Source organism: Lynx canadensis, chromosome E2 (genome assembly GCF_007474595.2).
Source record: "Lynx canadensis isolate LIC74 chromosome E2, mLynCan4.pri.v2, whole genome shotgun sequence".
NCBI classification, from domain to species: Eukaryota; Metazoa; Chordata; class Mammalia; order Carnivora; family Felidae; genus Lynx; species Lynx canadensis.
The window spans coordinates 41,484,510-41,498,360 of record NC_044317.1 but is presented as its reverse complement, the minus strand read 5'-3'; the positions used below and the strand labels follow the sequence as shown (position 1 = coordinate 41,498,360).

The 13,851-nt window shown below is 48.2% G+C and overlaps 1 protein-coding gene across 3 annotated transcripts in view; it reads left to right on the top strand.

The window, feature by feature from the left end:
* ANKRD27 (ankyrin repeat domain 27) overlaps positions 1 to 13,851 on the top strand; it is a 52,021-nt gene that overhangs the window by 15,150 nt on the left and 23,020 nt on the right. For all 3 annotated transcript variants that reach the window (XM_030297664.2, XM_030297666.1, XM_030297665.1), the window contains exons 3-12: positions 2,282 to 2,392; positions 4,240 to 4,396; positions 5,364 to 5,518; positions 5,951 to 6,010; positions 6,102 to 6,155; positions 6,259 to 6,324; positions 6,413 to 6,489; positions 7,159 to 7,280; positions 8,904 to 8,982; positions 9,479 to 9,611. In XM_030297664.2, coding sequence (XP_030153524.1) covers positions 2,282 to 2,392; positions 4,240 to 4,396; positions 5,364 to 5,518; positions 5,951 to 6,010; positions 6,102 to 6,155; positions 6,259 to 6,324; positions 6,413 to 6,489; positions 7,159 to 7,280; positions 8,904 to 8,982; positions 9,479 to 9,611 — 1,014 coding nt within the window. The remainder of the gene's footprint in view (positions 1 to 2,281; positions 2,393 to 4,239; positions 4,397 to 5,363; positions 5,519 to 5,950; positions 6,011 to 6,101; positions 6,156 to 6,258; positions 6,325 to 6,412; positions 6,490 to 7,158; positions 7,281 to 8,903; positions 8,983 to 9,478; positions 9,612 to 13,851) is intronic.

The window sequence follows — 13,851 nt, the reverse complement described above, 5'->3', positions numbered from 1 at the left end:
TCTCAATTCATGCTTCTATCTGATGGCCTCCCTTTTCTTTCTTTAAGTTTTACTTGTATTAAAATTTAAAATTATATGTGTTTTAAAAATATCTTTTGTTAAGTAATCTCAGTGCCCAACGTGGGGCTCAAACTCATGACCCTGAGATCAAGAGTCACATGCTCTATGGGGTGCCTGGGTGGCTCAGTCGTTTGAGCGTCTGACTGTGGCTCAGGTCATGATCTTGTGGTTTGTGAGATTGAGCCCCGCGTTGGGTTCTTGCTGACAGCTAAGAGCCTGGAGCCTGCTTCAGATTCTGACGCTACCTCTCTCTGCCCCTTCCCCACTCACGCTCTGTCTCTCTCTCTTCCTGTCAAAAATAACACACGTTAAAAAAAGTCACATGCTCTACCAACTAAGCTTAATATCAAACATTTGATAGGAGAAGAAAGAGTAATATAAAGAGCCCCATGCATCTGTCACCCAGCTTCAGGAGTGATCAGTTCAGTGACTGGTCACATGTCATTTCTGCTCCCTCCTGCCCTCTGCTCTCAGCTACTGGATTCTTTTGAAGCAAATCCCAGAAAAATTGTGTCAGGTTGTCATGTGGTTTTGTCTGCAGATATTTAGGGATGTGTTTTTAAATGATAAGGACTCTTAAAAAATGTAACCACAATGCCATTATCACAGCTAAAAAATTTCCTTAATGATTCTTCAGTGTTGTCAACTATCTCGTCAAATTTCCCAAACCGTCTCGTAATTGTTTGTCTGTTTGTCTGTTTTGCAGTGGGTTTGTTCAGATCAGGATCCAGAGGAGGTCCACAAGTTATGTTGGATTGAGGAGTCTTTAAGTCTGTCTTTTCTCCTCACTGCTGAGCTAAACTGGAGCACGCAGAGCCACACATACTGCGTGTGTGAGATGCGGTCAGTTTTGACATTTGTGTAGCCTTCTGAAACCATCACCACAGCTTTGTGTGTCTTTTTAGTTTTATCTTCCCCTTTCTTGTTTTCTTTCTCTTCCTTCCTTCCTTCTTTCCTTCCTTCCCCTTTCCTTTCCTTTCCTGTCCTGTCCTGTCCTGTCCTGTCCTTCCTTTCCTTCCTCTCTTTCCTTTCTTTCTTTGAGATTCATTCCCCTGGGTCATTCACCCTGTAGTTTCCTGCATTTTGACTTTTGCCAGTTGCAGTCCCATGGTGGTGTTGACGGTGGTCCTCTGTTTCCTGTGTTTCCTGAAATTGGTAGTTAAATCTAGACGTTGATCTGATTCCGTCTTGATTTTTTTAGGAGGGGTGAGCCACTTCATCGACAGGGCTGTGTTCTTTTGTCAACAAGTGCCTCCTTTTTCTGCTGCGAGGAGTTGGCGTGTCCCCCATGGGGGGCGAGGCCATGCTGCTCTTTCTACCCTGCCTGAGGAAGCCCCTGCTGACAGCCGCTCTCGATGGCTGCAGAGTTTTACGGTGTCTTTGCAGGGGGACGTCCAGCCAGCCCTGGGCTGAGCTCCCAGCACTGGCTCCAGGAAGTGGCAGGACTTTGAGTCATGGCACCGCCACTCACTGGCTGTGTGACCCTGGACAGTTTCCTCAGCTCCCTTGAGCCTCAGTTTCCTTGGGCATGTATGTATGATGGGGATATGTGCAGAAGCCGTTTGCTTTGTGCTGGGTTGCTTTAGGAGAGGGGGCTCTGAGGGACTAGGCCGTCATCTTCCTTCTGGGTACACTTGAGTTTGAGAGAGTCCCTGAGCCATGCAGACTCGCTTGTTGGTGCCCAGTCGGCGTGGTGGCCACGGTCGGGCCAAAGTTCACGTCTCATGTTGAGCCTGCCCCAAAGACAGAGTCTGGCACGCCAAGACACCTTGGTGACGGTGAGAGTCTACACAGGAAGCTGTGTTTCTGCGGCTCACGTTACAAACTATGATCATGACTAGGCTTAAAAAAAAAAAAAAAGGCAGGGAAAAAAGACAGGAAGGAAGCTGTCTTTGAGGTGCAGGGTTTCTCGTTCAGGTGGTGGGACTACATGTGCCTTTTTAGTTTCACTTTCCCAAACTACCCCGTCTTCATCTGGAACCATGCCTGAGCCTGCTGAGAATACAGTGGGGCACCTGGCACTGGCCGTGGGGCAGGACCCAGGGCGCCTGTGACCGCCTGCCCCTCTTCCCAGGTGGGGAGCACAGCTTTGTCACCAGGACTTCATCACCCCCGTCACTCGGCTCCGTCAGCCAGTAGGTCCCCACAGTTGGATGCAGCCCGTCCTGCCAAAGCTGTACGTGGCCCATCTCTTAGCATTCACCCTCGTTGTTTTTTCCAGGTCCTGGTGCCCTGCAAGGGAAGCTTGTCAAGCAATGTTCAGTCTACATGTCAGTTTGAGTCCTATATTTTGGTACCAGTGGAAGAACACTTTCAGACCTTGAATGGAAAGGTATTCATCTCTTTTTGGGTCGCCCTGAGTCACTCTCTCAGTGCTTGGGAGGTGGGAGGGGGGAGGAGGGCAGGGAGACCTGCTTCTCACCCTGTCCCATCTGTGTTAAGTGGTGGCTCTGACACACACACACAGCAGCAGCCCGGTGGGGTGGGAGGAGATACTAGTCACGAGCAGGGCCTGGCTAGACCTCTGCCTGGGACAGGGAGGGAGGGGTGGGGGGTGGGGAGGGCGGGCATCTCTCCCTCAGCCCGTGGGCCTCCTGCTGATAAGTGCTCCTGAGAGCTCATTGGTTTCCAGGCCACAAACTGGACATCAGGGATGAATTTTAAATCTTTAAAAAACACGGTTTTGAAATCATCTCAAACCTACAGGAAGTTTCAGTAAAGTACAAGGAACTCTCATATACTCTTCCCCCAGCCAGCTCAACTGTTAGCATTTTGGCCCCATTTGTTTTGTCTGTCCCTCTCTCCCATCCCCCACACACTATCATTACTTTTTCTGAACCTTTTTCAGAAAAAGTAAGTGTGAGTTACAGACACCACGTCCCTTTATTCTAAAACATGGATTTCCTGCATCATTACAGCAGAGTGATCACAATCCAGAAATTTAATAATAGGATACTGTTCAATATTTACCATCAATAGGATACTGTCCTCATACAAACTGTGCTAATGATACAAATAATTATTCCCTTTTATAGAAAAAAATTTTTTTTTTCTTTTTAGATCCAGGAGATCATGCAATGCATTCAGTTGTTGGTCTTTTTAGTTTTCTTCGATTTGGAACAGTCCTCAGGCTGTCTTTGTCTTTCGTGACATTGACAGTTATGTTTTGCTTTGTAGACTGTTCCTCAGCATGGGGTCCTCAGAGGTTTCCTCATGGTGGGAAGGGTGTTTCATCTTTCTCACTGTATCGTGACAGGAGACGCGTTGTCTGTCTCATTGTTGATGTTTAACTTTGGGGTCTATGTTTTCGTTCATTATTTATTTTGAGAGAGAGAGAGTGAAAGGCAGAGGGGGAGAGGGGATCCTAAGCAGGTTCCATCCTGTCAGCGCAGAGCCCGACGTGGGGTTCGACCCCACCAACCATGAGACATGACCTGGGCCGAAATCAAGAGTCGGATGCTAAACCAACTGAGCCACCCAAATGCCCTGCATTTTCTTATTTTTTAGGTTGAGATAAAAAGATTCTGAGACAGGGAGGTCCGTTCCTCGCCAGGCCTGGCGTGGGTCCAGGTGCCCTGGTGTTGGTGCTGTGGCTTCGTCCCTCGGACCCGGCAGCCAGGGCTCGTCAGCCCTGTGGTGGGAGGGGAGGGACGGGACACAAGGTCACCGGTGCACCAGCCCGGGGTCAGCAGCCCTGTTAGCCCTGCTGGTCACTGTGAGTTTGTTCTCTTTGAGGAACCCAAATCCACACAGAGAACATGGGAGTCAGGTTTATGGCTTGTCTGCCCAGGCACCCCAGCCACGGCCAGAGTGGTGAATGTGGGTAGGACTGCCGCATGCATGCTGGATCATTCTAGAAGAGCCTTCTTCCTTCCTCCTTTCCCAGAGGCACAGGTTTTCTTCTGCTCTGAGAGCAGCATGTTTCTCTGCTACAATATTTAAAAAGGATCAGAGTACTAAGGAGCCGCAGCTGCAGGGTGAGCAAAGGGGAAAGAAAACAGTTTTGTATCAAAAAGCAGAACAGAAGAGTATTCATGCGTGCCCCCCTCCCCCCGGCCCCACTGCAAACCCACACTGGAGTGAAGGCGGGAAGGTTAGAAGTGCGCTGTAGGGGCCAGGCTGAGAGCGGATGGATGGGCACCACCGGCTGTGGGTGCAGGGACGCCTTTCTTGTTCCAGGATGTCTTTATACAAGGAAACAGGATCAAATTAGGAGCCGGCTTCGCCTGTCTTCTCTCAGTGCCCATTCTCTTTGAAGAAACTTTCTACAATGAGAAAGAAGAAAGTTTCAGCATACTGTGTATAGCCCACCCTTTGGAAAAGAGAGAGAGTTCAGGTATTCTGGGAGAAAACCCCTTTCTCCTGATTTGGAGAATTGTGTTTCTTGAACTTCCTCCTGACAAAGCTGTTATTAACATCCTATAAACTATTCAAGAGCCCACTGGAAACCTGCATAACGTTATAGTAACTCCCCCAGGACTTAATCAAAAAGTCATCCAGAGCCAAGACAATGTGGCTTGGGTCTGCCATGTATGGTTGCACAGGTTGGACGTTACACAACTCCAGGAGGCAATATTGATGTAGATCTCTGTGTGAATGTTGCCCCCTGGAGTTGTGCAGAACGGGAGTCCTGGCTTTGACTGGGCCTCAGCTTTAGAGCTGCTCTTTACCGTTATTGCCCTCCAGCTTCACTATTGTGCCTCTCTGAGAGTCATTCAAAAAAAATTTTTTTTTGAATGTTTATTTCTGAGACAGAGAGAAAAAGAGCATGAGTGGGGGAGGGGCAGAGAGAGAGGGAGACACAGAATCCGAAGCAGGCTCCAGGCTCTGAGCTGTCAGCACAGAGCCTGACGTGGGGCTTGAACTCACGGACCATGAGATCATGACCTGAGCCAAAGTCAGTCGCTCAACCGACTGAGCCACCCAGGCACCCCAAGAGAGCTAGTTATTTTTAATAAATAATAATTCTTCAGTTGTTCCAGGAAATCGAGATAACAGTGTGCCAGATGTGCTCTGAGGCCTTTATTGTTAGGAGTCAGGGCTTCCTCACCAAGAGCCTCATGGGTCATGCCCATGGTCCCAAATTGTTTTGTCCAAGGAAAGGGCTTCAAGAGGACCGGGCTCTCTGGACCCTGAGCTGTCCTGTAACTGGGCTGCTCTTGGGTAGAATCTTGAAATAATTCCTATCCTCCTCTGGGAGATGGGGCTCCAGATCCTGGGGAAGCAGGGCAAAGGATGTGGTACTTGCCCCATTAGGAAACTGTGAAGGCTTCAGCCATTCTGACCCTCTGTTTCTTTTTCAGAAGAGCCTTCAACATCTTCAGATCCCTTTTCCCTGAAAACCATCGAAGATGTGAGAGAGTTTTTGGGAAGACACGCGGAGAGATTTGATAGGAGCATTGCCTCTTTCCAGCGAACATTCCGGGAATGTGAAAGAAAGAGCCTGCGTCATCACATAGTCAGTAGCTGTGTCTTGCTTTGCCAGACATGCTCTGTTTCAGGCCAGTTCAAGAGCACGGGGATCCCTCTCAGTTCACTCTGAAACTTTGCTGCCTCCGCTGTTGGAATTTTGTTTAAATGTTTCTCTCTAACTGTAAAAGTAGTACAAGCCACCGGAGAACGCTTGACCATGACAAATATAAAGATGAATATTATTATCACCTATGTTAACCCCAGAGGAAATTTTCTCCTGCCCTTCATGCATATACAGCTAAAAAAAAAAAAAAAAATTGAAAAAAAATCACATAATTTATTTGATAAGCTTGTATTAGGACTTCAATACAGGAAATACATCTTGCGAGATGTTCTCACTCCGGGACACATTACACGTTCTGGGTTTTGTGTCGTGGCCTCGGACTGTGAGAGTGACCGGTTTCTCTGTGTTGCACAGGACTCGGTGAATGCTCTCTACACCAAATGCCTCCAGCAGCTTCTGAGGGACTCTCACCTGGTAAGCAGCAGGACCTCCGAGAGAGAGAGAACTACGGTTTGCCCACATGCCGATCTAAGCCCTTTAACGGTGGTACCTTCTTGTTCCGCAGAAAATGCTTGCCAAGCAGGAGGCCCAGATGAACCTGCTGAAGCAGGCGGTGGAGGTAAGAGGTCAGGGTGGCGAGGGGCGAGAAGGCAGCGGTGCCAGGGGGCGCTCCTTGTCACCTCTGCACACCCCAAACGGGGGTCTGTTCGTTGATTCCACAGATGTACGTCCAGCACGATATTTATGACCTGATCTTTAAATATGTGGGGACCATGGAGGCAAGCGAGGTAGGTTCTAAATCGCTGTCATCCCGGTTGGAAGCCGCCTTCGAAACTTTTTAAGAAATCTGAAGCCTCGTTAAAAATCTGTTGTTAGGATGCTGCCTTTAACAAAATCACAAGAAGCCTTCAGGATCTTCAGCAGAAGGATATTGGTGTGAAACCTGAGTGCAGGTAAGGGTATGAGCTGCAGGATCTCGGCGTCCTCAGCGGCGGGGGCCGCTTCTTCTGGAAGCAGGGCTCTCAGTGGCAGGGGCCGCACGCTGGTTTGACTTAATCCATACTGAGGAGCAGTGCGGGGTATTTGTGACCAGAGATAAAGGGCCGAGGTTGGCAGATGAGTGTTTTGTGGCTGTCACCCTCCTGCACCTGTCATGCCAGCTGGTTGGGAGCTCCAGGGTGGGATTTGGCACAGCTGGTGTCTTGGCAGGCCCACCGCTCGCCCAGGTGGGTCCTGCGTGCGGGCGTCTCTCCTCACCTGCCTGTCTGAGGGAGGCCTGCCAGAGAGGCACTGGCTTTTGAGTTAATTTCTGTTCCATTAGGATACAAAACTATCTAAAGTGGTTATGTTTAGACTGTTTTAACCCCTTGGAGCTATTTCACTCTGGGGCTGAGGACTCTTTTTTTCCCCCCTGATTTTCTGGTGCAGCTATAATATCATTTTGCATACTGAGTGGGACATTCAGAGGTGTTGAGTTTTGCCACTGACCTGAGTCAGATTGCTTCTGAGTTTCTGTGCGTGTTTTTCGTTACTTACAGTTTGTGGGAAGCAGTGTAATAGGCCAGGGAAGAAGGGCCCTTACACTGTGGTCTTAAGTTGTCACTTTCCAAATTTTTTCACAGCTTCAACATACCTCGTGCAAAGAGAGAGCTGGCTCAGCTGAACAAATGCACCTCTCCGCAGCAGAAGCTGGTTTGTTTGCGGAAGGTGGTACAGCTAATTACACAGTCTCCCAGCCAGAGAGGTTTGTGCTTGGGGCAGGGGGCCGGCCGGGGCGTAGGGGCCGGCCGGGGCGTAGATACATCCACATGCAGATCTGTCAAGGAGCAGTGTTCTCTTATTTGTTTTTAAATTTATTTTAATGTTTATTCATTTTTTGAGAGGGGGGTGGAGAGAGAATGCGCTGGGGAGGGGCAGAGAGAGAGGGAGACACAGAATCCAAAGCAGGCTCCAGGCTCTGAGCTGTCAGCACAGGGCCCGATGCAGGGCTTGAGCCCACGAACCATGAGATCATGACCTGAGCCGAAGTCAGACGCTTAACCGACTGAGCCACCCAGGCACCCCGGAGCAGTGTTATCTTAAAGGATCATACAGATGGGCTCACGTGCAGCAGACTGTTCCAGCATGAGCCCCCTGGAGTCTGCTCTGATGCGTGGGTGCCTAGTAATGGGGGTGAAGAGGTAGGTGAGGTATGATTCGGGTAAGAAAATGGTGGCAGAGAAGCAGCGGCCTCAAAAATGAGCCAGGCTGCCCCACACCTGCATGGACATCATGCAGCTGATATATAAATCAGAATCCAAGCTGCGTAGGTCCTTTGAGAAGCTGACTTTGCAAAGTGAATGACACTGTCTGCTCGAGTCTGAACTTGCCTGGGTGCAGGAGCGTGTATGATTGACTTTAAACTTCCTATTGTGTGTTCTCTTGAACCTGTCACAGCACTGGGGCGGGGGGAGGGGGTATTCGTTTGGTCCAGTGCCGAATTGTCCACTGGCCCCTTCTGCAGTTGTGTTCCAGTCTGACAATGTTTGGTTGATAACATTCCTTGGCTAAAATTAAACACCTTTAATCTTAAAGAAAAATGAGCCAAGCTGGTGATGGGTACACGGGGGTTCGACTGTTCATTAGACCGCTCTTCCTAATTTTGTGTATGCTTAAAATTTTCCATTATAAAAAGTAAAGCAAAATAAGCTAAGACGAAAAAAGTAAAGGGGAGTCATATCTGTGTGCCCAGATAGGGGATGATTTTCAAAGCACGTCGAGTGTAATAAATGGGAGTGTATATGGTGCACTTCTAACAGCATTCCAGAAAAAGGAGGCGGCTGTATGTGCACGACGGCGAGTTCCTAGACTGTCTCTGGAGAGGCAGGTGGGAAGCCACAGCAGTAGCGTCTGGGGGAAGAAGACTGCCTGGCAGGGATGGGAGAGACAGTCACAGACTGCTCTTTTGCGCTATTCGAGGTTTTAGAATGATTAGTGAATGGAGTCCTTAAAATTTCGAAGTGGAAAAAATGGAAACGGCTAAATGTGAGCATTAGGATCTGCAGTACGTAAAACAGAAATAATCTCAGGAGGGAAGAGGCTTTTCGAGGTGGCTCTGGGCACACCTCTGCCCACCTTCACTGACTCTAACCGTCCTGGAAGGTGGCGAGGGGTAGTCTGCTGGGAACCCCCTTCTTTTGCTAGGCATTCCCCTCAAATGTGACGTCTATTTAGGACACTGTAAAGAAAATCATAGAGCTGAACCGCTCCCTGAGGCGTAGCCTTACTGGATTGTGGTTTTGTGGGCTGGATGATGGTGGGGAGTTGATATGCTTGTTGGTCTGTTTGAATCTCATGCTGGCTTCGAACATGTGTTTCCTTCCTGCAGTTAACTTGGAGACCATGTGTGCTGATGATCTGCTATCAGTCCTGTTATATTTGCTTGTGAAAACGGAGATCCCTAATTGGTAATATTTTCTGTTGAAATACTTTTTGAAAATGGCAAGATGGTTTTAGTCTAACTGCAGGAGATTGAGCACCCCTTGTGAGTCTGTTGCTGTGCCTGCCCTACACCCGTTCCGGGGGGTGGCTATCATTCCACTTCCAGATGGGGAAACTGAGGCCCACAGAGCTTATGTTTCTTGTTCTGGAAGACACAGCTAGTCAGTGATGGAACAGGAAGCTGGCTTCAGTTCCGACTCCAAAGCCCATCCTCTTCCGATGGGAACCCCTGGTTCGCTTTACAGTAATCAGCTTTTTAAAAACTAGCATACTCCAGGAAAGGACCGGGTGGTTTTACTTATTTTCCTAATTGCACATGCGCTAGAGGTTAAGGGGGTAGCAGTCATAGGTCCCCGGAGCTAACGGACTTCAATCACTCACGCCAGCTTGAGTGACTGCATTGTTTGTGGAGAGGTGTGAATGGGATATACAACAATGAAACTTTTTTCTTCCTTTTGATAGGATGGCAAACCTGAGTTATATCAAAAACTTCAGATTTAGCAGCTCAGCGAAAGATGAATTGGGATACTGCCTGACCTCCATTGAGGCTGCGATCGAATATATTCGGCAAGGAAGCCTCTCCGTTAAGCCGCCTGTAAGATCCCTCCTGCCTGGCCTTTCTTTGTGGGTGTCAGGGCATGTTTGATAGGGTTCTGAGGTTGGGGGTGAGGAAGGGGATTCTTAAATGTCCCCCAAGAACGAGGCCTCTGTTGTCTAAGGGCTGTGAGACTTGACAGTCACCTAGCAGACTGAAGTGCTAAAATTGGTTGTGAAAGTGGCAGATTACGACCGGGATTCACGTGGTTAAAATCCTGCTTCGTTAATCGTCACCATCCTCAAAAGCGTAGGCAGGAGGGGGAAGCTAGAAACCATGAGTTTGGGTATGTAGGCAAGAGATGAGGTTATTAATAAATGCAATTTTAGGACTCAGTGGTCTTATTATTTTCTTGGCGAGCTTTGCTTAGGGGAAGTGATTGTATTTCTACGTGAAATATGAGAATCTTAAACCGGGGTTGCATTGCTGGCCTGTTTTCACCAGCCAGCAAAATGTGACCATACCCCCAGAAATCACAAAGTTGAAATTGGTAAAGTGAAGAGATTCCTGTATTACACACGAGGAGTCCTGAGGATTGAACACTCCCTTGATCTTAATTTTCTGCTGATGTCAGAATCTCCCAAAGTAATGATAAGTTAATATATCTGGAAAATACCCATAGGCCTTCCCAGACAGGTGCACTTGGCTAAAAACAGTTCCCCTGACTTCATTCATTGTTAACATGTGTATGTGCTTTCCTGTCTTCCCATCCGTGTATACTTCACATAATTTATATCATATATGGCATTTTACACTGTAACAGTGGTCGTATTTTTTTCTGATGAGAAAACCAATACTTGCTTACAAACAATATTTGCAATATACAGTTGACCCTTGAACAACGCAGGGATTAGAGTTGCTGACCCCCCGTGTGGTTGGAAATTGGTGTATAACTTACGACTCCTCAAAAACTTAACTATGAGTAGTCTACTGTTGACCAGAAGCCTTACCAATAATATAAATGGTCAATTAAGACATATTTGGGGGACACCTGGGTGGCTCAGTCAGTTAAGAGTCCGACTTCGGGGGGCGCCTGGGTGGCTTGGTCGGTTAAGCGTCCGACTTCGGCTCAGGTCATGATCTCACGGTCCGTGAGTTCAAGCCCCGCGTCGGGCTCTGTGCTGACAGCTCAGAGCCTGGAGCCTGTTTCAGATTCTGTGTCTCCCTCTCTCTCTGCCCCTCCCCTGTTCATGCTCTCTCTCTGTCTCAAAAATAAATAAAGGTTTAAGAGTCCGACTTCGGCTCAGGTCAGGATCTCAGGGTTCACGAGTTCAAGCCCCGCGTCCAGCTCTGTGCTGACAGCTCGGAGCCTGGAGCCTGCTTCGGATTCTGTGTCTCCCATTCTCTTTGCCCCTCCCCTGCTCGTGCGCTCGCTCTCTCTCTCTCTCTCTCTCTCTCTCTCTCAAAAATAAATAAATAATTAACTAAAAACCTAAAAAAAAAAAAGAAAGAAAAAAACACCCTAAAAAAAAGACATATTTTGTATGTTGTACATATTCTATACCGTATCCTTAAAGTAAGCTGGAGAAGAGAAAGCATTATTAAGAAAAACACAAGGCCGAGAAAATACATTTAGAGTACTGTGCTGTGTCTGTCGCCATATAAGCAGACCCATACACTTCGAACCTGTGTTGTTCAAGGGCCAGGCCAGCTGTATAAAGTTGCAGTGAAGAGAATAAATACCTCTCATAAACTCACTAGCTGGAGATGACTTACTAACCTTTTGGTACGTTTTTTTTTTCTGTGCTTATGCAATTATATTTTTAAGGAAAATTTGAGATTATGCTCCTCTTGTTGGCACGTAGGCTGATGGTAGGAATTGCCTGACGTCCCTCGTGGGGTCAGGGGTGCCCCTGGTCACCTGGAGGGAGGTGCCCGCCTCCTGAGGGTGCAGCTCTCCCCTTGCCGTCCCCATCCTGCACCATGGCCACCCTGATTGCTTACTTTCTGTGGTGTGTAGGCAGGAAGCTCAACGCCTGAAACCTTTGACCAGAGCATAAGGAGGTGGCTGACCACAGAGCAGCAGTCAGCTTCCCACATCCACTTTGACTTCATACAATGTCCCAAGTGGGGTCGGGAGAGGTTTTTGTTTGCTTGTTTGTTTGATTTTTATTTATTTAAGATTTTAAGTAATCTCTACACCCAACACAGGGCTTGAACTCACAACCCCGAGATCCAGAGTCGCGTGCTCCACCGACAGAGCCAGCCAGGCGCCCCTGGACTGGGGGGCGTGTTGAGGGGTGGCCCTTCTTGTGCTGGTGTTGGCTTGAGCCTGATAACTTGTGTTTGCCCTGGGCAAGGCTGTCTCTCTAAGTTTATGTCCATTTCTTGTCTACACTGAAGACGATGCTGTATGTTTGACCTCCTGCTGGGAGTTTACGAGAAACAAATAGGGTATTTGAAAGTGCCTTTGTGAAGCAGAAGATGATCCTGGTGCCCTTAACTTGCTCTTCCAACACCCCTGCATCCGGGCATCTCTGTTTCCTGGTCCTCTGGTGCATCCTGCATGGATGGCCCCAAGGAAGGCCATTAGTTTGGGTGGGCAAGGTAGGGACACAGCGCAGTGTGCCCCTCTTGTCCGGGGTGTCTGACCCTGGTCCTGGTCCTGCCTTCCTGGGTGGGGGGTGGTTGGTCCTGTCAGATGTCGGGACAAGGTGTGCATCATCCTTACAGCTGGCCGTGAAGCCAGTCCCTTGGGTCTTGAGTGGGTCAGACCTGAGAGATCCTTACCTTTATTGACAGAGCAGGTAGTGTGGCTTCCTTGTCTTTTGTGACGCCGGCACTGAGATTCTCCCGGTGGCGTTGCCTCGTCCTTAGCTGCTGACTGGATTCTTGTCAGCAGTGCAGTTCCATCTTGGAATGTGGGAGGCCACTGCCCTGTGTTGGTGTCCTTTACTGGGGAAGGAGCTTAAGTGTATCCGTACACGGCGGGTGAGGTTTCTGAAAAGCATTAAGGACTAAGTATTAGTAAATCAAATTATGTTTTACTATTCCTTCTTTATATAACACGATGTTGGTTCACAGAAAGTTTACCCCCCAAGATATCATTGTACTTGAGGTGACCTTATATATATTCTTTAAGCACAAAGACTTAAAAGTCTCGTAAATAAAGACTAGCTTCTTGCAAATGAGCATTACTGAGATGACTCTAGTTTAACCTGTGTAGACCAGAAAACGGGGAGCACTCTGTTCCAGCTCTCTGGGCTTCTGGTCTTTGTCTCTTTATTGAGCTTCTAATAAATAGTATTTACCCCTTTCCCAAATAGATCTGAGCTGATATGTGGTCTCTTCTGGTAGCTCATTTCTCCTTGAAGATTCAGGACCTCAGGGCTTGCCCCTCATCATCACTGCCATTCATGTAGTTACCCAGAGTCGAGGAAGGGACCCCAGATTTACCTGAGCAACAATGTCTTTGACATTTCTCTGACATTAAGCTGCGTGGCCTATAAATCACTGAGTAAAAACAGGTTGTTAGAGCCTTATATCCCCGATGGTAGGTGGGAGCAAAATGGCTCTCACCCTGAGGGGTTGGTATGTGTTTGCCGGGTTAATCCTTTCGGGGCAGCTGGTGTGAGGGACCCTGTCTGACAGAGGACCCCAGAAATGGGCCATCCCTTGAGGTGCTGTTGGCTCTGTCTTTAGCTGGATCTCTAAAGTCAGAACTTATAAGGCCATCAAGGGCCTTCTCCCATAATTTTGTCAGGGTTTGGGGAGTTCTTCTAGCAGCAACTGGCTGGGGAAGACATCTCCCTTTACTTCCCACTGAAACTTCTGAGGAAGTTAATTTGTCATTAGTCAATTTGCAGGTGCTCCGGTGAGCATTGAAGTGTCTTGCTAGGGATTATTTCATAAAGTAAGGATGCAGTTTTAGGTTTTTGTAGCTAGGTAGATATTACCTGCAATACAAGACCTGAGTTTATTATTTGGGGTGGACCCCGGTATGTTCTAGGATTTGGGAACAGTGGCCATATTGTCTGCTATTTTCCGAAGTATGTTAGAAAGGCAAGACCCCTCTCTCTCCTGCTGGTTGACACTGGGAAGTGCAGAACAGCCTGTCAAATGGGTTTCTCGTCTGTATGCCCAGATAAAGTAGCAGGGGATAGGGCTAGGCAGGCGTTAGGACAGCAGTTTGAGAGGAGGAGGACAGGACAATCCAGGCTTCGATCTGGAGAGTGATGGTGTGTGCACGCTACATTCCACACTTAGCGATGACACATTCCACACAGGGGTGCGCATCTGC